Source organism: Pagrus major, chromosome 18 (genome assembly GCF_040436345.1).
Source record: "Pagrus major chromosome 18, Pma_NU_1.0".
In the NCBI taxonomy this organism is placed as follows: Eukaryota; Metazoa; Chordata; class Actinopteri; order Spariformes; family Sparidae; genus Pagrus; species Pagrus major.
Window position 1 is genome coordinate 4,843,723 of NC_133232.1, and position 27,723 is coordinate 4,871,445.

Here is a 27,723-nt window from a genome sequence, read left to right on the forward strand (position 1 = left end):
AAAATTGGATTCATCACTGAAGAGAACCTTAGCCCAATCATCAACAGTCCAATCCTTGTGATCCCTAGCAAAGAGTAACCGGGCCTTCCTGTGCCTTTCGTTGATGAAGGGCTTCTTCCGTGCTCTGTGTGACTTCAGACCAGCTTCAACAAGTCGGTTTCGAACTGTCCTTGCCGAACAAGTCACATTTCTCGACAGTGCCCACTCATTTTTAAGGTCCCTGGAGGTCTGACGACGATTCCTGACACAGGAACGGACGAGTGCACGGTCATCTCGTGGGGTAGAGAGACGTTTCCTGCCGCGGCCAGGTAGCAATTTGGTAGTGCCGTGTTCGGCTTGTTTTTTCTTGTTGTAATGAACAGCTGTCTTGGAGATCTTTAGTTTTTTTGCTACCTGTCTCTCACTCATGCCAATTTCCAGCAGTGCCAAGATGGCTGCCTTTGTGGCTTCACATAATTCTTTTGTTTTAGGCATTATGTGAGAGCTGACAACTTCTGAGTTGTGCTATGGCTTGAATGTAAGCAGGAAACCACTCTAAGCCTTTGCATGTGCAGTGCTGCTTATGACATGAAATGGCCTCTTATATACCCTGGGAATACAATTAAGCTTAAGAATGTCAAATAGGACATAAAGTATTATGTGATCAGCTGCATTTTTTGTCGTGTTCATTGTATTATACCTTTAGTGGTACCAGGTATTAAAATGAACAAGAAATTGAAGAAAACAAGGGTGGTCTAATAATTTTTTCCATGACTGTATATCACCAACATCAACACACACACACACACAGACACACACACACCACCAACATCAACACACACACACACACACACACACACACACACACACACATACATTTTCCTTTCTTCTTTTTATTTTTATTTATTTATTTTTTAATTATTATTAATTATTAATTATCTATGTATTCTTTTTTCTGTAATCCTTTGCTTTGGCAATATTGTATAACACATTCATGCCAATAAAGCCTGTTGAATTGAATTGAATTGAATTGGTCGATGCGAAGCGCCTGATGAATGTTAATGTATGAAATGAGCCGCTGATCAGTGAAGATCAACTGAGAAGAAGACGATAATAAAGGAATGTTTCTGCCACAGAACAACAAGGTGTTTGAGGATGAGGTGGAGGTTACAAAGCACTTGTTAAGTCTTTCAGTCAAGTCTTCCTCCAGCAGTGTGAGGACAGATAAAGTCTGTGCATAGAGCGTTACACACAAGTGTCACAAAAAAAGAAATGTGTGTAGGCATGGGTCAGAGTTAACTTACAGTTTAGTTTACTCAGCTCTTCCTTCAACTTTGTTTTTACACATCACAAGTTTTGTGTAGAAAGTGGCGTACGCCTTTTTCAGGCCCTGTGACGTAAGTATGCAACTTTTATAAACGAGACCCAGATTCTGCTGAACTGGAACTAGAACCTGGTTCTGAACCCAGCTGTGTGTCTTGAAGGACTGTTTTTTACCTCTTGTTTGACAGGATTCAGTAAATCAGTGACTTTGTTCTGGTTTGGTTCAATATTTGCTGAGAAAATGAAGCGATGATCCACAGACTGAAATCATTCAGCCTCATGTTTTATTGAACTCTGGTGTGTTGATCCTTTTCTTGTTGATGGCTGCTAGTTTCTCCAGCAGCTTCTGTGTCTGAAGAATAAAAAGAGAATTTCAATCTCTGGTGGTCTTCCTCTCTGTCAAACAGGATCTATAGGAGACCAGACTCTGCTGGACCTAGACCTGGACCTGGACCTGGACCGGGACCTGAGCCCAGCTGTGTGTCCTTTAAGAGTGACTGGTCAACTGATCGCTACATTGAATTTAAAGGAGAACAGCCCTCTGCTGCACAGAGGTAAGCTGTTAATATCATTAAAATGTGACTGATTCATGTTTTAACTGTTAATTATCCAGAGAAGTTTTTTAAAGCTGTCAGTTTGTTTTCAGCATCATTCTTCTTCACTCACATTTATATTGTCACATCTGAAAGCTGCCCAGTATAACCAGTCTGCAGCTCTGCTCTCCAGTTTAATTTTTCCTCCACACACTCGTTCTGACTGTTGTCTGATGACTGCATGAGTATAAAAGACATTTCACTGAGGCTAACAGATGCTATCTGCTAACGAAGGCTAACCCTGATTCCACAGAGTTCCTCCATCAATTCATCATTTTCTACTGTTGATTTGAGGACTCTGTCGATGCAGAGAAGAATGTTGTTAAGTAATCTGATTACTGTGGCAGAAGAAAACCAACATCAAAAACTAATCTCTAACTCTAAACATTGAATCTGAACTTTTGATGAGGCAAATTTAATATAACTTGCGGTCAATTGGGGACACAACCTTTTGTTCCACACTGCTATGACCACAACCTTACTTGCCTAGAATCAAGCGAGCTGAGCTGAAGCTGTTGTGGTTTTAATGTATTTCGCGTTTTCCATAGTGCTGCAGTTGTAACACCTGTTCAAAACATAAGCTGTTGGAAAAAGAGGGAGATGTGCAGAGGAAGTTTGAAGTGTGCTTGCCGAGATGAATGTTCTTTCTTTAAATTGAACTTGTAACCTTTAGAGACGTCATGGAAATGAACGTGTGAACCTTTTTTTGTGAATTAAAGTATAAAAAGATTGACAGAGAGGAAGTCAGGAGGTATTTTGGAACATTTTTGGAAGAGGCTGTTCTGTCTTTGCTATTTGCTCTGACTTGACATCTTTGATTGATTTTGACTTTGTTCATTTGTGACTTTTGTATTTTCCTGAATTGAAGACAAGAAGAAAGCTGTAAAACTTTTATTTAACTGGGTTGTATTTTGTATGTCCCAATCTAAGTTATTTTGTTGGCTCCTCTCCCAATGTGCGTCTGACAGGAACTCTGACTCAAACTAAATTAAACTCAATTCAGAGTGAGGATTTAAATTGATTAAAAATTGAACTGATGAAAGTTAAAGTTGTGATTTGACACTGATGAACTAATGTGGTTTATTGTTGTGGTTTAGAACTTGAGTTCATGACTGAAACTCATTTGGTTTGTTTGTGGTTTCACATATTGATGGTTTCACTCTGGTAGTGATCGATGTGTTATGTGGATGAATCTCAGGTTAGGGTTAAAAATGGGGTAATGAAGCTACTCCTTTCAGACCCAGAGAATCCCTCAAGGACAGAGTGGGGTTCCCTCAGCAGTTGATTTTATAATTACTTACTGTGTGGTACGATAAGTCTTGCACCACCTATACACACACATATTTCGTTGTTAACCAGATAGTTACAAGAGTAACCTAAATAAATCCTGAAATAGAGTGCATATAAAAAGTATTCACCCCTTTAATTGTTTTCCCATGTTATTGCTTTTATAATTGGAATCATGGTCAATATACAAGAAATATGCAAAACAAAACTTTTACAAAGAAAGCTCTTCAATGCCAAGCTGAAAACAGATTTCTACAAAGTAGTCAATTAATTAAAAATATATAATGTAAAATAGGTGATTACATAAGTATTCACCCCCTTTAAATTAACAGACCTAATTCAACAGAGGTCCAGCCAATTATGCTAGTAGTCTCACAATTGGTGAAATGGAGTGCAGTGAATGTGTCTCAAGTGATTGTTGTATGAAGACACCTGTGTCTGAAGGTCCAGTCACTGCTTAATTAGTATTATGGCTTCAATTACACCATGAAGACAAAAGAACACTCCAAGCACCTCTTTGAAATGGTTATTGAAAAGTATAAGTCAGGGGATGGATACAAAAACATTTCCAAGTCACTGACGATCCCCCAGAGTTCAGTTAAATCCATCATTAAAAATGGAAGGAATATGGCACATGTGTAAATCTGCCTAGAGCAGGCCATCCTCACAAACTGAGAAACCATGCAAGAAGGAGACTAGTGAGGGAGGCCACCAAGACAACTGTGACTACTCTGAAGGAGTTAAAAGCTTCAGCAGCTGAGCTGGGAGAGACTCTGTATACAAGAACTGTTGCCCGGGTTCTTCACGAGTCAAAGCTTGATGGGAGAGTGGACAAGAGAAAGCCACTGTTGAAGAAACCTCATTAGCTCTCCACTAGAATTCACCCAAAGGCATGTGGGAGAGACTCCAAGGTCAACTGGAAGAAGGTTCTTTGGTCTGATGAAATTTTTTGGCCATCAGACTAGACGCTATGTTTGGTGGGCACATCATCACAAATGCACCATCTCCATCGTGAAGCATGGTGGTGGCAGCATCATGCTGTTGGGATGCTTCTCAGCAGGCCCTGGAAGGCTTGTAAAGGTAGAGGGTAAAATGAATGCAGCAAATTATAGGGAAATCCTGGAAGACAATCTGATTCAGTCTGCAAGAGAACTACGAATTGGGAGAAGATTTATTTTCCAGCAAGACAATGATCCGAAGCATACAGCTAAAGCTACATGGTTTAAAGACAACAAGGTTAATGTTCCGGAGTGGCCAAGTCAAAGCCAAATAGAGAATTTGTGGCTGGACTTGAAAAAGGGCTGTTCACACCCGATCCCTGTGCAACCTGACAGGGCTTGAGCAGTTTTGCAGAGAAGAATGGAGTAAAATTGAGTCCAGATGTGCAGGCCCGATTGAGACCAATCCACACAGACTCAGTGCTGTGAATGAGGCCAAAGATGCATCTACTGAATACTGACTTGAAGGGGGTGAATACTTATGCAATCACTTATTTTACAGAAGTGTTTGACTGGTCATTTCATTTATCTAATCAGGGGATTATTTTAATGCAATACCATTTCAATGCTATGGATAACTTTTTCCAGCCCGAGCTCAAAGAGGAGACAGTGCACACCTTTACCTCAGCTCAAAAATGTGTGGTGTGTCAAACAAGCTAAAAAAGAAAAATGCATTTTATTGTGTAAAAGAAACAACCAGACTGGGACTTCCGGTATGGTACAGGAGCAAGTGGCAGCATAAATAGGAGGCTCCCAGATGGTCTTATTTCCCCCCACAAAAAGTACCAGATAACCTACTAGAAAAGTTGATAGTGTAACATGAAAGGGAGGAACAAAAGGCAGACCAAAGGAAAACTGCAACAAAACTTCAAAAAGGACAATTCTCCTGACGAAAAGTGAAGACATGGGCGCTAGTGCTAACTCGCTAACACTAACTGAATACGGGGCTATGGAAGCTATTCAAGCTAACATCATTGCTGAGATACAGGTGGTTCGTTTGGATGTGAAGAAAGAAATCAACAAAACAATTGGGACACTCAAGAGCGAGACTTCCGAGGAGAAATAAACCAAAAACTAAATGGTATTGTTTCCGAATTGAAAGAAATAACAGAAAGAGTGGAGGAGACAGAGCAGAGGGTGGCCAACGTGGAAGAGTGTAACACGGACGTTAATGAGATGCTCACCTACATCTACATCCACGCTACACCTGAACTTCAGAAATCCATCCAAGACCAGCTAACGGACCTGGAGGCACGTTCACGCAGTAATAACATCCGCATCCACAGTATTCCTGAGGGGGCCGAGGGGGATAATATGAAAGCATTCCTGGAAGTTTTTTTTTAAAAAGAGCTGACCCTCCCCGACACCCCTCTTGGCATTCAACGCAGCCGCCGGTCACTGGGATCCAGACCGCCACAAGGCTCTAACCCAAAGTCAGTGATTGTCTACTTTCTGGAGTTCACAACTAAAGAGCTAGTGCTCTGCTCTGCCTGGAAAAAGAAAGAGATTCACATCAACGGAGGAAGAGTGTTTTTTGAGCAGGACTATCAGACTGAAATTCTCTCAAAAAGAAAGTCGTACACTCCTATCAGGTGAGTGCTTAGGGAGAGGGAAATCCGCTTCTAGACCCTCTACCTGGTGAAACTTAAAGTGTTCCTCGATGCCGGCCCAACTGTCTACAACTGCGCACAGGAGGCGAAAGACATCCTGCGGAAAAGAGGATTAATCCCGGGGGACGGTGAGGCGCCGGCCCCTGCACGAAACACATCTTCAGTGAGACAGAGGTACTGTACAATAAGGCAAGTTTTCCTATGGCTAACATGCTTCAATTAAACTGACCGTATGTTTGGGAACTGATGCTTAGTTTTCTATGTGCACTGCTCTGATGTTTAACACCTGTCAGAGATACCAAGTGGCACAATGGACTCCCCTCTCATCCTAGAAGTTAAGTTCACACTTCAAAGATGGAAGTCATTAATGTTCAATAAGTATGCTATGTTCACAGGTTATGTTTTATTTTGTTACACAGACAGATGTTCTTCTGTTCAGGTCATCTAAGGACGTTTGAGTGCCTGGTCAAACTTCTCATTTGAACACTGATTGAAATGCTTCATCAGGGATATTAAGTCGTCATTCTTAATGTTAATGGGCTAAATAACCCCATAAACAGAAGTAAAGCTATGGCTTAAATGAAAAGAGAGAAACAACATAATTTTCTGGCATGAGACGCACCTTATAAGCACAGAGCATGAAAAACTACGCAAAATGGGTTTTAAAAACTCATATTATATATAGGAATAATTGTAATAATACAAGAGGTGTGGCAATACTAATTTCAAATAGGAAAAAAACTTCCAGTTTTCCTCACAAATTACAGATAAGGATGTTACTTGCTGGTCAAAGGGTCTATTGATAATAGAGAAATCACGTTACTGAATGTATATAGCCCAGCAGGAAATGATAAAAGGCTGATTAAAAAGGTATTAAATTTGATGAGTACAGAAACATCAGGAGTGCTGATATGTGGAGGGGACTTTAACATGCATCTACATCCTTCTCTAGACTCCACAAGCAGAACAAAAACCATGAAACCTGAAGCATTATACACAAGAAAACTGCTCAGTGAAATAGGTATGATGGATGTGTGGAGGGAATTGCACTCGACTGATAAACGGTTCACCTTTTTCTCTTATCCACACTAGATGTACTTGAGAGTAAAAGATTACATGTCGTATAATAATAATGGGACGGTATCACTTAGTACTCTGGGGGACGCAGCTAAGGCTGTTCTAATGTGGTCAGCCAGGAAGAAGAAAGTAAAAGAAAAAGAAATTAAAGATTTGACTGCAAAACTAAAATGTTTGGAGATTAGACATATGAAATATAATGAAAATGTTGTTTTAAATCGAATTCAGGAGACAAAACAAACCCTAAATAACATATTTGAAAGCCAATTGGAGAAAAAAAAGCTAAATTAATTAAGCACAATTTTTGTGAAAATGGTCCAAAATCTAAAAAGTTGCTTGCATGGAGGATACGTAAACAATTGGCAGAGAGATTTATACACAACATTAAAGACCCCCAGACTAATAAAATGTATTACAAATTGGAGGACATCCAAGGCTCCTTTGAAACTTACTATAAGAATTTATACACTCAACCACAGGCAGCTGGGCTGGAAATTGTATCAGATTTTCTAGAATCCCTGGATTTACCATCTGTAGGGACAGAACAGAATAAAATAATGACCCAGGAGATAACAGAGGAAGAAATAAATAAAGCCGTATCAAGACTGAAAGCAAACAAAATGCCAGGAGCCCATGGTTATCCATCAGAATGGTATAAAACCTTCAGGGAGGCCTTGGTACCAATACAAAGAATATTTTAACTACGTTCTTAGAGGTGGAGAGACACCACTTTCATGGAGACAAGCAATTATTTCAGTAATCCCCAAAGCAGGTAAAGACAAGACAGAATGTAGTTCTTACAGACCTATATCAGTGCTAAACATGTATTATAGATTATTTGCATCAATATTGGCAAAAAGAATGGAAAATATCATACCAGACCTGATAGATCCGGACCAGACAGGTTTTGTGAAAAACAGACAAACCCAGGATAATGTGTGGCGGGCTCTCTGCCTCATTGATCATGCGAGAAATAATAACATGGAATCTGTAATTATTAGTCTTGACACCAAAAAGGCTTTTGATTCAGTCCGGGATTATCTATATTTGGTTCTGAAACATTTTGGATTTAATGATCAAGTAATAAAGGTTTTGAACTCCCTCTATTGCTCACCCACAGCCAGGATTAAAATAAACGGATCTTTATCTAAGACAGTGTCCCTGAAAAGGGGTTGTCGTCAGGGATGCCCCCTTAGTCCGACAGTTTTTGCCTTGTTTATTAAGCTGTTGGCACAGGCAATAAGAGAGGACGAAAATATATCTGCCATTCTGATTGGAAACACAGAACATAAAATCGGTTTATACGAGGATGATATTCTTATGACCCTTACTAACCCCAAAATAAGCCTGCCTAAATTACTATTACTTCTTAAAGATTTTGGCTCATATTCTGGTTACAAATTAAATTTAAACAAAACCCAAACCTTGATCTTTAATCAGGGACCGCATGAGAACATCTATAGGACATGTTAACTTAAGAACACAGGTAATACAATTAAATATTTAGGAGTACAAATACCAAAAGATTTAACTACTATTTATGACCATAATTATACAAACATTACAACAGTTATCAAAACAGACCTAAGTCGCTGGTCGTTACTACCAATGAATATGTATAACCAAATAGAAATAATTAAAATGAATATACTACCCAGGCTCTTATTCCTCTTTCAGTCCCTGCCAGTTGACGTACCTCCCAAGCAGTTTAACGAATGGAATAGGATATCGTCATTTATTTGGGGGAAACAGAAACCACGGATTAGATTTCAGACTTTACAGTTGCCTAAAGATAAAGGTGGCATGGCCTTGCCCTGTTTGGAAGATTACTACAAGACAGCACAGCTGCGTTTTCTGGTCTGTTGGTGTGATCCGGAATGTGACACAAAATGGAAGGATTTGGAACAGAATTTAATAAATGCTTAGAGCTAAAGCTTAGAGGCTCAAAATTTGAGAGAAATGTTCGGACACTTGGCTGGATAGCATATGATACGGACTTCCCACCAGCTGAACTGGACAGCAGATTCAAACACTGGTTGGCTCTGGCTATCACCTCATACTGCAAAATTTCCTCTGACACTGGATTAGAGTTGTTTCAACAACTTTCAGAAACCTATGGTCTAGAGAAAAAAGATTTTTTCAGATATCTCCAACTGAGACATTATTATGAAAAAAACATTCAAACCTATGGAGAGGATGGAATGAGCCTAATCAGGATATTTACTAATGCATGTAAAAACAACTCTAAAAGAAAGCTGATTTCCAGGATTTATTCCGCTCTACAACTAGACAGGGGTCTTTCTATAACCTATATAAAAGCAAGATGGGAGAAAGAAGCTAACATACAGTTATCTGAAGATGATTGGCTTAATATTTGTAGGACACAGTCCACCACCTCTAGTTCAGATCTGTGGAGGGAATTCACCTGGAAAAATGTTTAAGGTACTTCATAACTCCAAATATTAAAAGCATACAGACCAACAACCCAGAACAAGTGTGTCCGAACATCACTTCATACTGGGTAGATGTAATAACAGTGATTAGATCAACTATTAACTTACAGCTTGACCTTAATTTCAGCGTTATATATCTAGGAAACATACCAGCCGGAGTGAATAAACAAGAAAGATATCTATAACAAATATTACTAGCAAGTAGCAAAAAAGCAATAACCAGGAAATGGCTGAGCACTGAGTGTCCGACTATCCTGGACTGTAAATAGTAAAAGAAATTCACAATATGGAAAGATTAACATTTTCCCTGAGATATGATACAGAGAAGGGCAACAGATATTGGAAGAAATGGAAATGTTACTTGGATGCAAGATGATTGTATTATAATATGTTTGCTCTGGATGGACTTCTCACTGGGACTTTTAAAATGAACCTCCTGTATAAACAGAGGAACGCTCCCCCCTGAGCATTTTCATGATGTTCAAGTTTATTGTGACTCACCAGTTAGTGATGAACAAGTAGCATCATATTAGCTCGTGTGAGCTGTGCATTGCTGTCCACAGCATTACAGAGATCAATAAGAGCTGAACGGCCCAAACCAGACAAGCTGCTGAACCAACACAGTAAACTGAAATCTGTACAGAAATTCAGACTGAACTGTTGATTCACAGTGGGATCAGCAGTACAATCAACACGTTAATGTCAGGGGAAACCATCTGATTCAATGTTGTCAGCAACACTTTGACTTATGGTGATTTATTGAATATGTTTGATATATTCAAGTATCATAGCCCAATATGTCAGATTACCATACCATCATATTTGAGTTTTCAGTGTTTCCACTGGTCACTTCCAGCTTCACAGCTCAGAATCACTATTTTAATTGGATGATTATCCTGACTCGTAGCTGCTAACCAGCTTTTCACAGTGTGGAACAACTCTTCTGTGAAGTGAACAAGAAGATGGTCGTAGTAACGTAACATTAACAGAGACTTTTAATTAATTTCTCTGGCAGCAGCTTTCTTTCACCATCTTCTCTCAGACAGCGAGATAACCTTCAAAGACCTGGAACAGATTCTGGGGTGCCTGACTCTCCTGTATTTATCTTATTTTTCCTCCCCCACTCTATCAGTCAGCATCAAGTGTCATACATCATGTTATTCAGGAGAACCTGAAGTTTCACTTTGCCTCTGGTAAAGTCCAGTCTACTGACCGCTCAAAGTGCTTTACAACACTTGTCGCATTCACCCATTCACACACACATTCACTATATAAATAGTAACATCAGAGAAACTGATAACACTGATCGACCGGTCACCGGTCATAGCCTGTCATGATAAACACTGGCTGATTCTGGTTCCTGGCTGTTCAATCGGTGCATCTCTAGTATTTCTTCATGATTCCTCCACAGAGTCGAGCAGGAGAGCTCAGATGTTTCCAGTGGTCAATCAGCAACTCAGCAACATCAAACACACCTGGACTCAATATTTATGGTATGTACAACCCTGATTATAGACAAAGGTAGGACAATGTGTTAAAGCCAAATAAAAAACAAATGCATCCAACAAGACCCAAAAACCAGAGGGGGCGAACCACCATTTTCTGGCAGGGAACCATGGCCTCAGATGTACATGTGCTGAACCTCATCTTTACGACTTCACCCTCAGCTGCAAATCACCGCAGTTCCTGCTGGAGGTCACAGACCAAAAAAGGCAGCAGAACCACGTCATCTGCAAAAAGCAGAGATGCAAGAGACGAAACCAATACTCTCCTCAGCATGGCTGCGCCTTGAAATCCTGTCCATGAATATCACAAACAGGGACGAAGACAAGGGACAACCCTGGCAGTCCAACACCCAGTGGAATCATGTTTGATTTTGGTTACTCCCGCAGTACTCCTCACAGTACAGGGGACGCGGTCGTGGACCTGTTGTTCAGGTCCTCAAAGTGCTCCTTCCATTGCCCGATGATATGCCCAGTCCAGGTCAGCAGTTCTCCTCCTCGACTGAACACAACTGGGACTAAGCCCCGCTCTACCTCTCTGAGTCGCTAGATGGTTTATCAGAAATTTCTTCAGGCCAACTGAAAGTCCTTCTCCATAGCCTGCCCCAACTCCTCCCTCACCCGAGTTTTTGCCCAGATCTGTCTGCTGCTTCAAGAGAGGCCTCCTCCTGTAGTTTGACAGCCTCCCTCACCACTGGTGTCCACCAGCAGGTTCTTAGGTTGCCACCACGACAGGAACCAATGACCTTCTGACCAAAGAAGCTGGGAGTTAAAGACCCGATGGACTGGGGCCTCAAATCAAGGCCCGACCACCAGATGCTCTCTGGTAAGTTCCCCTCCCAGGTCTTGCTCCAGGAGGAGTCCCCAGTCTCCCCATACTGGGCAAGGTACTCTTTCCCTATGTTCACTGTCATAGGGTTGACTTAAATTGCTCTTAGTGTCCCTCCCCTGAGACCAGGTTGCCTTGGGAGACCCTTCCAGGAGCTATTACCCCCAACAACAAAGCTCCCAGGATCACTGGGACACACAAACCTCTCCACCACGTTAAGGTGGTGAATCCTTTGGGAATACAGAATGCAATGATTTGTGAAATCCTTTTCAATAGACAGTTACCCATCATGCCATGGGTGCTAACACACAACCCATCACACATGCTGCTTTTGAACTTTGGGCTGGTAACAGTCTGGATGGTCCTTTTCCTCTTCATCTTGGAGGACACAACAAATTTAAATACAAATACAAATTGAAATGTGGACTCATCGACCACAGCTTGGGCTAAAGTCAGTGAGGTTTCTGATGTTATTGATAAATGGTCAACTGTACTTACTGACGACAGTGTTCATTAGCCTGTGTAATAATATCCTTTATACAATCAGGTCAGTTTTTAATGTAGTGCTGTCTAGTGGGTCAAGGTCACGGACATTCAGTGTTGGTTTTTCAGCCTTTCCCCCTTACATCCAGAGATTTCTACACATTCTCTGAATCTTGTAATGATATCATGGATTGTAGATGGTGAAATCCATAAATTCCTGCAGTTGCGAGTTCACATTCTTGCACTGTTGGACTGTTAGTTCACGCAGTTTGAAGTGGTGAATCTCGCCCTGTCATTGCTTGTAAAAAACTGAGCCTCTCAAGGATGCCACTAACTTATACCCAGTCATGATACTGTAACCTTTTACCAGTTAGCCTGTTTACCTGTGGAATGACCCAAACAGGTGCATTTTGTAGCAACTTTCCCAGTCTTTAGTTGCCCCTGTCATAACTTGTTTCCTGTTGCTGCCATCAAATTCAAAATAAACATACATTGCAAAAGTCAATTAGGCTGATGAGACTCCTGCTCAACATTAAATACATTGTCTCTGAAATCATTGAATTCTGTTTTATATATGTTTAACACAATGTCCTAACTTTTTTGGAATTGGGCTTCAACAACTACTCTTACGTCTGTTGTGTTCATAATAATCTCCATTCTGCTTAATACATGAGTGGGTTGTCAGTCTGTCCAACATGGATCTGATGCTTGGTTCCATGATTTTAGTTTAATTGTCTCATTTATATAATATTCTGTTCCAGCTGCTGGAGGACAACATTGTCACTTTTGTGAAGAACGAGCTGAAGAAGATACAGAAGGCTCTGTGTTCAGATTACCCAGAATGCTTAGAGAGTCAGAGTGAGGATGAGGAGATGTTGGATGGTGAAGATGAAGAGCAGAAGAGGAGCAGCAGAGAGGCATTTCTGAAGATCACACTGAACTTCCTGAAGAGAATGAAGCAAGAGGATCTGGCTGACTGTGTGCAGAGCAGTAAGAGGATTTCTCTAAAGATTTAACATGTTGGATCAATGAGACGTTTACTGAAGTCTCAACAAATGGACAAAAATATATTCATATATTGATTCTTTGAAGTAGTAAAATGTTGAAATAGTTAATCTATAATTTATATAATATATTTATGAATCTTATTTGTCTGTTGTTCAATCAGGACATCTTGCTCCAGTTTGTCGACGTAAACTTAAATCTAACCTTCAGAAGAAGTTCCAGTGTGTGTTTGAGGGGATCGCTAAAGCAGGAAACCCAACCCTTCTGAATCAGATCTACACAGAGCTCTACATCACAGAGGGAGGGACTGCAAAGGTCAATGATGAACATGAGGTCAGACAGATTGAAACAGCATCCAGGAAACCAAACAGACCAGAAACGACAATCAGACAAGAAGACGTCTTTAAACCTGGAGGAGATAAACCAATCAGAACAGTGATGACTAAAGGAGTGGCTGGCATTGGGAAAACAGTCTTAACACAGAAGTTCACTCTGGACTGGGCTGAAGACAAAGCCAACAAGGACATACAGTTCACATTTCCATTCACTTTCAGAGAGCTGAATGTGCTGAAGGAGAAAAAGTTCAGCTTGGTGGAGCTTGTTCATTACTTCTTCACTGAAACCAAAGAAGCAGGAATCTGCAGGTTTGAAGAGTTCCAGGTTGTGTTCATCTTTGACGGTCTGGATGAGTGTCGACTTCCTCTGAACTTCCACAACACTGAGATCCTCACTGATGCCACAGAGTCCACCTCAGTGGCTGTGCTGCTGACAAACCTCATCAGGGGAAACCTGCTTCCCTCTGCTCGCCTCTGGATAACCACACGACCTGCAGCAGCCAGTCAGATCCCTCCTGCATGTGTCGACATAGTGACAGAGGTCAGAGGGTTCACTGACCTACAGAAGGAGGAGTACTTCAAGAAGAGAATCAGAGATGAGGAGCAGGCCAGCAAAGTCATCTCCCACATCAAGACATCACGAAGCCTCCACATCATGTGTCACATCCCTGTCTTCTGCTGGATCACTGCTACAGTTCTGGAGGATGTGTTGAAGACCAGAGAGGGAGGAAAGCTGCCCAAGACCCTGACTGAGATGTACATCCACTTCCTGGTGGTTCAGTCCAAAGTGAAGAACGTCAAGTATGATGGAGGAGCTGAAACGGATCCACACTGGACTTCAGAGAGCAGGAAGATGATTGAGTCTCTGGGAAAACTGGCTTTTGATCAGCTGCAGAAAGGAAACCTGATCTTCTATGAATCAGACCTGACAGAGTGTGGCATCGATATCAGAGCAGCCTCAGTGTACTCAGGAGTGTTCACACAGATCTTTAAAGAGGAGAGTGGACTGTACCAAGACAAGGTGTTCTGCTTTGTCCATCTGAGTGTTCAGGAGTTTCTGGCTGCTCTTCATATCCATCTAACGTTCATCAACTCTGGAGTCAATCTATTGGCAGAAGAACAAACAAGATCCAAGACGTCTGAAACAAGAACAGAAGAATCTGCAGAGACACACCTCTACCAGAGAGCTGTGGACGAGGCCTTACAGAGTCCAAATGGACACCTGGACTTGTTCCTCCGCTTCCTCCTGGGTCTTTCTCTGCAGACCAATCAAAATCTCCTACGAGGTCTGCTGACAGAGAAAGGAAGTGTTTCACAAACCAACCAGGAAACAATCCAGTTCATCAAGAAGAAGATCAGTGAGAATCTGTCTCCAGAGAGAAGCATCAATCTGTTCCACTGTCTGAATGAACTGAATGATAGTTCTCTAGTGGAGGAGATCCAACAGTCCCTGAGTTCAGGACGTCTCTCCTCAGATAAACTGTCTCCTGCTCAGTGGTCAGCTCTGGCCTTCATCTTATTGTCATCAGAAGAAGATCTGGACGTGTTTGACCTGAAGAAATACTCTGCTTCAGAGGAGGCTCTTCTAAGGCTGCTGCCAGTGGTCAAAGCCTCCAACAAAGCTCTGTAAGTAGAATTTATTGATGAATAAATACTATCTGCTGTCTTTCAGCAGGAGTTACGAATGAACATTTATCATTTGTTTCCTTGCTGTTGTCTCTCTAGACTGAGTGGCTGTAACCTGTCAGAGAGAAGCTGTGAAGCTTTGTCATCAGTTCTCAGCTCTCAGTCCTCCAGTCTGAGAGAGCTGGACCTGAGTAACAACAACCTGAAGGATTCAGGAGTGAAGCTGCTTTCTGCTGGTTTGAAGAGTTCTCATTGTACAATGGAGAGTCTCAGGTCAGGATTCATTAACCTATTCAACTGATGACCATTTTAAATCTTATTTATATAAGTAGACAGCCAGCTAACCTGTTGTAATGTGTCTGATCATTCAATTTGTCAAAAGACGTATACCTTTACTGTGGAATAATTTTTCATCATTTTTTCTTGTCTTTGCTTTTGTTGTTAAATTATTATTATCAAGGACAGTTTCAAATATTTTCTTAATATGTATCTGGACCAAAAGGCATCTCAAGAAAAACAAACATAACATACAGCAAAGAAGGGCTGTGCGATATGGCAAAAAATAAGATCTAGATCACTGTTTTATTTATTGATCAATATCAGTATCTATCATGATGTAATATTTGATAATTCTACAAATCTGAATAGCCTGAAGAGTATCCTGAATCCTGAAGAAGCCAGAGGGTTCAGTGTTAAAACTTAGATTGTAGTTCATTAAAATAAAATAGGAATAACAAAGATCCAACTGTAAATATAGTTTGGTTTAGAATATATTTTGTAATTAAAGAATAAACTGAATCACATCTGAATTTAAACTTTTCAATTGTGCTTTATCTGCCTAAATAAAACCAGCTACTTTGTCTTGTAACTTATTAAAATAATGTAGATAAAGTAAAAGCTGTGGCTAATTTTAAGACTCACGTGGGAAAGCATTTTCATTCTCAGAGTGGTCACTGGGATGGAACCTTTTTTAGGGGATGGAGAAGATTGTTTGGTGTTTTACTGAAGCACAACACTTTTGAGATGTTTAATGTTATTATGAGAAGTGAAACATATACTTATCAGCCTCAGCTGGAGTCTGTTTACTGATGATTAGTTAATGAGGAGAAGTGTTAATTTATTTGGAGACGGTCTGTTCTTTTATCTGACTCACCAGTCTCCTCAGATGATCTGCCATGTGTGTTGTTCTGTGTGTCTGCAGGCTGTCAGGTTGTCTGATCACAGAGGAAGGCTGTGCTTCTCTGGCCTCAGCTCTGAGCTCCAACCCCTCCCATCTGAGAGAATTGGACCTGAGCTACAATCATCCAGGAGACTCAGGAGCGAAGCTGCTGTTGGCTGGACTGAAGGATCCGGACTGGAGACTGGACATTCTCAGGTATGAAGAGTCCTGCTGCAGCCACAGACAGCCAGTGTGATGGAGGAGGAAGAGTCTGATGAGTATGAGTGTGATATGAACAGTGACTTGTGTAAGAAGCCTTTTTCCTTTTATCAGAACATGAACACTGGTTCAACATGAAGAGGAGATACTTGTGTAGGAGGAGAACATCTCCAGGAACAAACATGATAATTGTTTCCTGGTAATAACTGAGTTTGAACAGACCTCTGCATGTTAAAGGAGCTGTCTGTCATTTTGAAAAAAATCCCTTTTTGTCCTCTTCACCTTGATAGAATCAACTGTCAACTGGACAGTAACTGTCAGCCTCTCTACCTTCCTGTTAACACCTGAGGCAAAGGGAACTACCCCTTGGGCTTCCTGCAAGATGGCGGACGGGTCAGATGCTTAGCTTTACTTTACTTTTTACTTTAGCTTTGCTTACCTGGATCAACTACTTAAAAAAGAATTGCAGCTCTCCGACGAAGCCAATCTGCAAAGCCAACGCGCCCAGAGAGCTCTCGCATGAAAACCAAATCCAGGAGATGCTCTGAGATCCATTATAGTATAGTTTATTTCCTTCAGTTTAAAACCAAGGAGATGGTCCGACAGAAAGTAGGGGAAAAGCAGGGGATGCAGGTGGGCGACGAAAAAAAATAATTTTTTGACCACAACTACCCCACCGAGATTGTCCAAAAACACACAACGTACCAAAATATTAAGAAGACACTGAAGGAGAGGGGCATTTGTTTTCAAACCTCATTACCTGAAAATAAAAATCCATTGGAATAAAAGGCGTGAAGAGCTACAACAACGCAGGCCAGCTGAAAGTCTTGCTTGGGCCCGGAACGAGATAATCTTAGATGGGCCCCCCCGCGCCCAGATCTTTCCTTTCCCTTGCTCTTCCTCTCCTCTGATCTTCCTCTCCTCACATCTCTCTCTGCAAAAGACAAGTGACAGGCATTGACAATAATGGTTAATATTAACCAACTACACATAAGCTGTTGCCAAATACACTCTCCATATGTATTGGAATTCTGACAGTAGCAGGAAATAAATTAATATTTACCATTGTATTTTAGGCTACTGCTGGTGTGACATGTTTAGATTTTGTCACGGTTCAGAAATGGAGACTCAAATGCTAGACAAAGGGGCACAAAGCTGGGACAAGTTAATAGAAAATAATTATAATTAATTCATAATTATTTAAGGCTGCACCAATACAAAAACATGAACCAAGGAAGGAGTGACACGACACGGAAACTGGAGACAGAGACAGAGACAGAGACAGGAATCAAAAATGGTTTCACAAGGAAAACACGGCTAGAGCTGAGCAACATCAACGAACTAACTGTATATTGAGTTACGGTCCGGCGTCGGGTTGTGGAGAGTGTCTGGTCTTTATGGTGGCAGGTGAATGAATGAGATCGCTCCCCTCCCCGCCGCATGGATCAATCCGTTGATTGATAAGTGGCTGCACCTGTCCGCTCTGCACCCGCATCATGCTCCAGCCTGCCAGAGAGAGAGGGAGAAGAGAGAAAATGGGAGAGAGGGGAAAAAAAAGGAAAGAGAGGCTGCCACTAGATCTGGCCCTTGGAGTGGAGGGCGTGACAGATTTGAACTCCAAATGCCATGTGCCGAACTTTCCTTGTTGCAAAATCATCTATGATGTCTTTAAAGTCCATTTTCTTGGCAAGTTGACGCTCTATGTAGAGCATTGCTAAACCATTGAGCCTCTCCTGGGACATGTTAGAGCACAAGTTTTTTATTGTCTTCATTTAACTGAAGGCACAGGCAGAGACAGGAAAATACGCAGCAGGACACACAGGTCTCCATAAATGCTCTGTAGTTCCATTGTGTATATGGCATTAAGTAGGTCCAGAGGTCCAAGACCGTCATCAAAAGTTGCACTATATATTTTCTTTAAGTGCTGAATTTGGTCTTCAAGGGACTCTGTGAGGTCATTCTTATATTTCTCAGAGAGCTTTGAGCATGATGCACTGATGCTGTCCTGTGGCATATCTCTGAATTTCCACAGGACGCAGAACTCGTCACATATCTGCTGCATTGATGAGAACCATACATGTAGTTGAGAGATTATGCTGTCCATTGCAACATGAAACACTCTATCTCTGAATAGGGTCTCTGGGCTTTGCTCCTCTGTCCCTTGCTTTTCTGACTCATCAAAGAAATGCTTCCTCTTTCTCTGTCTCATTGCTAACTGGGATTTGATGCCCATGGACGTGGCAACAGCAGTTGCCTCTATCAGAAAACTGTCCCATGATGCACGCATGCAGGCAATCTCCTCCTCCAGTTCCTTTACATTGACAGCTTGCACATCAAGTGAGATGGTTGAGGACTGGCTGGTAAGGTTTCTATCCTCTATGCATTGTACCAAAAAAGTGAGGAGCAAAACTGCATTAAAGGACTGAGAGTAGGTCTTTAGACCCTGTGCTTCAGCTTTGGCTTCACTGGTGAAGTTACCTGTAGTGATAAAGGTGTCTAATGCCTGGATCACACCAGGCAAATGTTTTGCCACTGGGCGCACTGCCTCTATACGCGCACTCCATCGTGTGTGAGACAAGCTGTGCAGAGAACAACCCAAAACTCTTTGTAAGATTTACTATCGGTGAGGGCTGCCACTGAATAGTTTGTACAGCTGATTGATGAAGAATATGTCTATTTCTGGGCAGGCCGGGGCTGCATGGACACCAACTAGGTTTAATGTGTGAGATGCACATGGTGAGTATGTGGCCAAGGGATTTTTATTCAGTATGCGAGCTTGCACTCCTCTCACTTTTCCTGCCATGTTAGCTCCATTATCATAGCACTGACCCCTGCAATCAGCTATATCTATCCCATGTTCGCCTAATGTATGGGGTGCCGATTGTAAAGTTGCGCATGCTAAAATAAACCGCAACTTTTCGACACATTCAGCAAAAAAACACATTTAAAAAACATGTTAATTTTAAAATGTTACTTTTGACCAGATTTACAGCAATATTTGTGAACTTTGTGATATTTACTTCTCTTCTAAAAATATAATGTCAATATTAAATCTAAATACAAAATCTAAATCTAAATGTTAAATATTAAATCTAAATGTTAAATCTAAATGTTACATTTAAATCTAAATGTTAAATGTTAAATCTAAATCTAAATGTTAAATCTAAATGTTACATTTAAATCTAAATGTTAAATATTAAATATAAATGTTAAATATAAATAAAAATATAAATGTTAAATCTAAATCTAAATCTAAACGTTAAATCTAAACAGTAAATCTAGATCTAAATCTAAATGTTAAATCTAAACGTTAAATATAAATATAAATCTAAACGTTAAATCTAAACGTTAAATCTAAATCTAAATCTAAATGTTAAATATAAATATAAATATAAACGTTAAATCTAAACGTTAAATCTAAATCTAAATCTAAATGTTAAATCTAAACGTTAAATCTAAATCTAAATCTAAATGTTAAATCTAAATCTAAATCTAAATGCTAAATGTTAAATCTAAATGTCACGGGTGAAACTAAATATTTAGCTAATATGCAAATTCATACTGCCTGTCACCAGAAGTACCAAAATAAAAGCTACTGAGTGCTGTGGTGGCTCTACTGTGGTGTATGCTGTAGCTGTCGCTAGCCCTTTTCACACAGAGAAGCCGCATTATCGCCGGAGCGGCGGTTCGCCAATTCTCCGCTGTTGGTTGTTCACACAGAGCCAAGCAGCGCTGGTGTAAAGACGAACCGCTGTGTAATTCACACAGAAAGCCGGCGCTGCGGCTCCTAAAGAGAATTTTTTATTCTCCTCTAGTGGTGGAACCACTTCTGCATGTCTGTTGTTGAATATTTTCTTCATGAATTCCAGGAACTGATCTCTCATCTCTGGTTTCCTCCGCAGTGTTTTCTCCAGGGATGTGAAGCGAGTAAACACCTGTTCATGGTTGTTGGATAAACAACCAGGAACTCTAAAGGGGAGAAGAGCGACCCAGTTGTTTAATGTGTCTCTGCACATTTCTCGTTCCATAATTTTCAAAAAGACTGTGTCCTCAATGGACGGAGCGGGTTGTTGTCAGAATCCGTCTCATTGAAGACCCTTAGTCCGAGGGTTTCTAATGATGCATGGCGTGGTCGGTTCTTCTGCTCCCCGCCATGGGACACATCCTCAGTCAGCTTCATGAAGCCTTTGCAGGGTTTGAGAATAGAGGGTCAGCCATTCTCCAGCACATTTGTTTTGAATGTGCCAACAGCTGGTTTGTGTGCGTTCCCTAAGCACACGCCCCCTACCAGGACCCATCCTAAATCCTTTTTTGGGGGCGTTGTGAGGTCCACTCACTTGCTGTCGGACTTTATGGACCCTCCCAATGTCTCTGCCTAGCAAGATGAGTATTTGCCTTGGGGTCGAGCTCTGGTACGTATGGCGCTAAGTTTCGCAGGTGTGGGTGGTGACGAGCCGCATCAGGCGTTGGTATTTCAGAGCGGTCATTGAGTATTTCATCACACTCAATTAGCAGCAGTAGCGATAAGCTGGTCTGCCCATCAAGAGATTTAACCTGAAAACCCTCTGCCCTTCTGCCTGATCTCTCGATCAGCCCGGAGCAGGTCTTCAGTGAGTAGGGGAATGGTTGGCCCTTGATGTTGAAGAGCTCAAAGAAGTCTGACCTCACCAGTGAACGGTTACTTTGATCATCCAAAATCACATACATGTTGGCTGCTCTCTCGCTTTGAACATGAGGATACACTCGAGCCAGGCTGATCTTCTAGCAGGATCTTGCTGTTCACCCCGGACCACACAACTGGGTGCAGTGTGAGGTAATGGCTGTACTATCACCACCGTGTTCCTCTTCCTCCCCGCCATTGTCTGGAGGGGGTGTAAACCTCTTGGAGACTTGAGGCGGTGGGCCTGGATGCATAGCAGCATGATGACGGTCGCTGTTGCACTCCTTGCATTTTACGGTTGCCTTACAGTTTCTCGCAAGATGACCGGCAGATGTGCAGCATTTGAAACAAAGCCCATTCTCCTTAAGAAAGCTCTTTCGTTCTTCTAGAGTCTTCCCTCTAAATGCTCTGCATTTCCTCAGCGCATGTGGTTTGATATGAATGGAACAGTTTTTCTCTGGCCCACCAGGCTTTTTCTCCAGTGAGTTTGCAGGTGGGGGGGTTTACCTGAAGAGATGTCCGTCTTGTGAACGGATATTTTCCTTCCATAGTTCCTTGGGCCTACATTGTCAGACTTTAAACTGTTTCTGCTGGCACATGAAAGGATAAAGCTGGGGTCATTCCTTCGACGTGCTTCCTGGCAGATGAAATCAGCAAAGTAATCGAATGGAGGGAAATAGCCGTTGTTTTTGTCCTTAAATCTTGAGCCAACTGTGAGCCATTTGTCCTGTAACCCGTGAGGAAGTTTCTCCACCATGGGTCCAATGCCCCTGGCAGTGTCAAGGGAGGTCAATCCTGTGAGGTAACCTTCTTCTCTAGCACCCTGGAGGTCCATGAGAAGATTGCCTAGGTCCCTCAGTTTCCCACAATCTTTGACTGATATTCTTGGGAATTCATCCAGTCTTTTAAACAGAGACTTCTCCATTACTTCAGGTGCAGCGTAGCACTCTTTGAGGCACTCCCAGGCCCTTTGGTAGTGCTACATCTGGGTTTCTGACATGCACAGAGCGAATCCTTTGATGTGCTTGACAGACTCTAGTCTGAGCCACTTTATCAGCAAATCAAACATTTCAGTGGATGTGAGTCCTAAGCCTGTAGTAGCATGACTGAACGATGACTGCCATGCCAGATAATTTTCGGGTTTATCATCGAATTGGTAGAGACTTGTACTCACTAAATCACGACGAGCCAGGTATCGTGCCAGGTGTTCTGTTTCGGGTGCCACACTTTGGTTGGATGGTGCATACACAGGTACATATGATGGAGCCGTTGCCTTTAGTGGTGATTTGCGAGGATGATGTTGTGTCCTGGGCTTTGTGGGGTTTCCGCTGTCTCTATCAGGTGTTGTGTGATGTCCATCACGTCTTCCTGGACCTGTATGACCTCCATTGATGGGTGGGCTGATGTGGGTTACATCCCTGAATTTAGTGTGGTTGCTGACAAATGGCTGTCTTGGCGTAATTTTGTCAGATGTCTGTTATGGATCTCCTGCTTTTCTTACAACTCTGAGTTGTGCCCTGATTGAGGACGCCATATGATGTAGCTCGTCTCTGAAAATGCTGCCTCAGGTAAAGTGGTGTGGACAGACGCCTGAGTCTGTGATCCCTGAAGTTCAGAATATATATATATATATATATATATATATATATATATATATATATATATGTATATATATATGTATGTATATATATATATGTATATATATATATGTATATATATATATATATATATATATATATATATATATATATATATATATATACATATATATATATATACATACATATATATATACATATATAGATATATATATACATATATATATACACACATATACACACATTCATTTTCCTTCCCACTACCTCACTCTCCCAGTGCCTCTTCAACATCACCATTCTTTATCAGTTCCATAAACAACTTCCAAATGTTATAAAATTCAGAAGCCTTCTTTCTAACAATATAGGTCAGTTTCTCAAGAGCCACACTTGATGTTAAGTTATTTAACCAGTGGTCAAGAGAGGGGCAACCAACATTATTCCAACATAAAGCAATAGAACGTTTGGAGTAAACAAAGGTCAACCATTTTTCTTTCCTTACAAGATAAAGAACAGTAGTCTGGATAAATGCCTAAAATACATAACTTAGGACATAATGGTACAGAGGAAGATGTGATCTGAGAGATATATTTTAACACTGAGCTCCAAAATTTTTGAATCTCTTCACACTTCCACAAACAGTGATATAGTGAACCCTGGTGACTGTTACACGTATAACATGGGTCAAGTATATTAGGATCGAATTTAATTGTACAGGGGAGATATATACGTTCGCATTATCCAGTTAAATTGTATTATTCTGACTTCCGGTTATGGCGACCACCTGAGAGGACGTGCTTCACACCGCTCTGCTGTAACTTCTCTAATTTCTGCAAAAAATTACTCTTATTGTCTACAAAACGTCACAACACGGTGGTTGAGTGGACTAGGAGATGCGGAGGAATAACAGGGCAAACAAAGGAAAGATTACTTCGCCTAAACAATTGAAGCTACCTGTCTACCAAGCTAGCGGGACAACTCCGAAAGCTAACCGCGACGAACACATGGCGGAGAAAACAGCCAGCGGAGACGAGGAACAAGGGAGCCAGAAGACGGATGCGATACTGGCCGCTATAGGCTCCATGAAAACAGAATTCTCATCGAGATTTGACGGTGTTATGACGGCAATAGAGAACATGAGAAAAGAGATAAATGACTGCAATGAACGAGTGTCGCAAACGGAACAGCGGATATCCAGCGCCGAAGACGAGGTGACTAACTTAAAAACTAAAGTGCAGGAACTGGAGTCGCAAAATAAAAGTCTGGAAGACAAACTTTTGGATCTGGAAGCCAGATCTCGATTGAACAACGTGAGACTAATAAATCTTCCAGAGGGGGCAGAAGGAAAAGACCCGGCAGCTTTTCTAGAAAAGTGGATCCCTGAAGCACTGGGCGCAACACTACAGTCCTCATGGTTTTGGAGCGGGCGCACCGGATCGGACCGATGAGAGACACCAGGGCACCAACGAGAACACTAATAATGAGGTTTCATAACTACAAGGACAAGGTGGAAATTATGGCAGCTGCTCGGGCAAAAAAGGAGATCCTGTACAAAGACCAACAAGTACGGCTCTATCCGGACCTGGCTGCAGGACTGCATCAGCTGAGAAAACAATTCGACCCGGCTCGTCAGGAACTTCGTAATTTAGGAATCCGGCACGGACTGATTCACCCGGCCAGGCTATTGGTGACTCATAAAGACCGAACCTACACCTTCAAAACTCCGACCGAAGCAGAAGAGTTCATCAAAAAGATCCAGAAGGATGCTGGAGAAAACTAAACCAAACCACAGGTGATATGACAGAAACGACAGTGTATGAGACAGAGTGTAAAACATCATTTACTCGATATGGTGCTGGCTTTATATAACTGTTTAAAAACTGAGCTACAGAAGAGTTATAAAAAATAATTTCACTATACAGCAGTAGATAAGACGGATTGAGAGACTTTTAAGTTTAAGAAGAAGATAAAAGGTGGACTGACTGATCCTCACTTAGTGTGGAACAGTAATTACTAGCCATATCAGGAAGTTAATATGGTTTCGGGGGAATGTCTCTTTAAGCGAGACCAGGGGAAATGTTCAAGTTCAGTGTGTTTTTTGTTGTGTTGGATGGTGGTTCAAACATCCAGGTCTTACATGCTTCTCTGTAAACCTACTTTTGTACTACGGGTTAATCTGATTTTAATTTGTAAGGGATGTCTCAGGGAGTAAAGTTAAACTTTATCTCTTAGAATTGCAGAGGCCTGCAACAACTTAAAAAAATTAAACAAGTCATGAACAAAATTAAAGATATTGACTCCAAGATAGTGTTTTTACAAGAAACACATCTTTTAGATGAGGATAACAGAAAAATTAAAAGAAGATGGCAAGGAAGTGTATATACAGCTTCATTCTCATCCCGAGCCAGAGGTGTGATGACACTTATACATAAATCTGTCCCATTTCAAGTCAAAAACGTAATAAAGGATAGATTGGGAAGATACTTAATAATCCAAGGTACATTATTAACAGAAAATCTTAATTTAGTGAATGTGTATGGACCCAATATAGATGATGCAAATTTTTATGTAGATCTGTTCCTTACTTTGTCAGCATCAGGAGGATCTTATATAATAGGAGGAGATTTTAATTGTACATTAAACCCTGATATGGACAGATCCACAGGAATAGACCAGTCACATAATGGATGCAGAACAACTATTCACCGCTTTATAAAAGATCTGGGGTTGGTAGATATATGGAGAGAATGTAACCCACAAGCTAAAACCTACTCATGTTACTCCAGCACATTTCAAACATACTCAAGAATTGACTATTTTTTAATCTCCTCAGAACTACGGTCCAAAATTCACAACAGTTTCTACGATAGTATTGTGATCTCAGACCACGCACCATGCTGCTTGGTATATAAAGATGACAGATTGACAAAAGACCCACCTAGATGGTGTTTTCAGCATAAGTGGTTACAAGATGAGGAATTTGTAAAGTACATAGGAAAACAAATAGAGGAGTTCTTCCAAATTAACACTACACAGACAACAGCATGTATAAGGTGGGAAGCGTTTAAAGCCTTTCTCGGAGGACATATAATAAGCTATACAGGTTCAAAATCAAAAAAGGCACGAGAAGAGAGATTAAATTTGGAAAAAAAATGAAGACTCTTCAAGAAAAAGTTTATGAAAAAAACAACCCTCAACTGGAAAAAGAATTACTAATTTTGAGGTCTGAATATGACGAACAGTCTGCTGTTAGAGCTGCATCTAGTCTTCTAAGACTAAAACAGTCATTCTATGAACAAGGTGATAAATCTGGAAAACTATTAGCATGGCAAATAAAACAATTAGAGACCAGAATAGCGATTACAACCATAACATCCAATGGGAATGTTGTGGTGAACCCTATAGAAATAAATGATGCTTTCAGAGATTATTATAAAAAATTATATGGTACAACTAACACTATTAATGTACAAAATATGAATAGATTTTTAGATGGATTACCTATTCCTTGCACCCCAGATGAATATAAAGAAGATTTAGATACAGATATTACCAAAGAAGAAATCGGTAACGCCATAGATAATTTGAAATCGGGAAAAAGAGCAGGACCAGATGGTCTCCCGATTGACTTGTACAAAAAATTTAAAAACATACTTCTAACACCACTTTTAGAAATGTTTCTCGAGGCATTTCAGAGTGGCAATCTTCCATCTTCGATGAATAAAGCTCTAATTACTTTACTGCCAAAACCAGGCAAAACCCCTAATAAGTGCGAAATTTTGAGACCAATAAGCCTTCTAAACTCGGACCTTAAAATAATATGTAAGCTTCTAGCAATTAGATTACAGAGAATTCTGCCAAAAATTGTAAATAAGGACCAAAATGGATTCATATCAGGAAGACAAGGTTTCCATAATGTCAGAAGAATACTGAATATCATTCACTATAATGAAGATAAACCAGATACAGCCCTATTATCATTAGATGCCGAAAAGGCCTTTGATAGGGTCGAATGGCCTTATCTTTTCAATATTTTAGAAAGATTTGGTTGTGGAAATATCTTTATTAAATGGGTGCAGGTCATATACAATAACTCTACAGCAGAAATTCTAATGAACAGAAATATTTCAAAACCAATAAATATTAACAAAGGATGCCGACAGGGCTGCCATCTTTTGCCCTTGTTATTCACATTAGCAATAGAACCGTTTGCTATAGCAATATGTTCTCATCCACAGTTTTGCGGAATTACAGTAGGACCAGTAGAGCACAGAATCGCCCTTTACGCGGACGATGTAATTTTACTTATGTCCAGCTTAAGTAAATCAATCCCAGCTCTGATACAACTGATAAGATCATTTGGTGATATCTCAGGGTATAAAGTGAATCATACCAAATCCTCTATATTACTACTTAATTCAAATGAAAGGAAAAATCCAATAGCTGAAGCAATTCAGTTCAATGTTGTGGATCAATTCAAATATTTGGGAATACGCATTGTACCCAAGTTAGAACAGGTAGCATGTGCCAACTATGAACTTTTAATGACAGAAATTAATGAGTCAATCGACAGGTGGATGTCGTTACCAGTATCCATAATGGGCAGCGTTAATATTTTAAAAATGAATACTTTGCCAAAGTTGCTTTATTTATTCCAGAACATCCCGTTACCGCCACCTACAGAACTATTCTCAAAAGTCAAAAAATTATTTGTTGGTTTTCTATGGAACAACTGTAGGGCAAGACTACGCTTGTCTTTATTGTACTTACCATTTGACCGGGGGGGCCTAAAATGTCCGAACTTGATGTGGTATTACTGGGCTGCACAACTGAGGTCTATTATGTTTTATTTTTCAATGGATAATGCCCCTCACTGGGCCGAAATGGAATCTTATGGCTTAAATCTATCTCTCCCTTCATATATTTATTCAGACACTGTACAAAAGCTTTGTAAACAAACTAAAAATCCAATTGTAAAACATATGATAAA

The 27,723-nt window shown here is 40.7% G+C and overlaps 1 protein-coding gene across 1 annotated transcript in view; it reads left to right on the forward strand.

Moving 5' to 3' along the window:
• LOC141013217 (protein NLRC3-like) overlaps positions 1 to 27,723 on the forward strand; it is a 39,293-nt gene that overhangs the window by 1,612 nt on the left and 9,958 nt on the right. The window contains exons 3-8 of the mRNA XM_073486841.1: positions 1,727 to 1,856; positions 10,732 to 10,813; positions 12,896 to 13,124; positions 13,303 to 15,100; positions 15,200 to 15,373; positions 16,302 to 16,475. Coding sequence (XP_073342942.1) covers positions 1,727 to 1,856; positions 10,732 to 10,813; positions 12,896 to 13,124; positions 13,303 to 15,100; positions 15,200 to 15,373; positions 16,302 to 16,475 — 2,587 coding nt within the window. The remainder of the gene's footprint in view (positions 1 to 1,726; positions 1,857 to 10,731; positions 10,814 to 12,895; positions 13,125 to 13,302; positions 15,101 to 15,199; positions 15,374 to 16,301; positions 16,476 to 27,723) is intronic.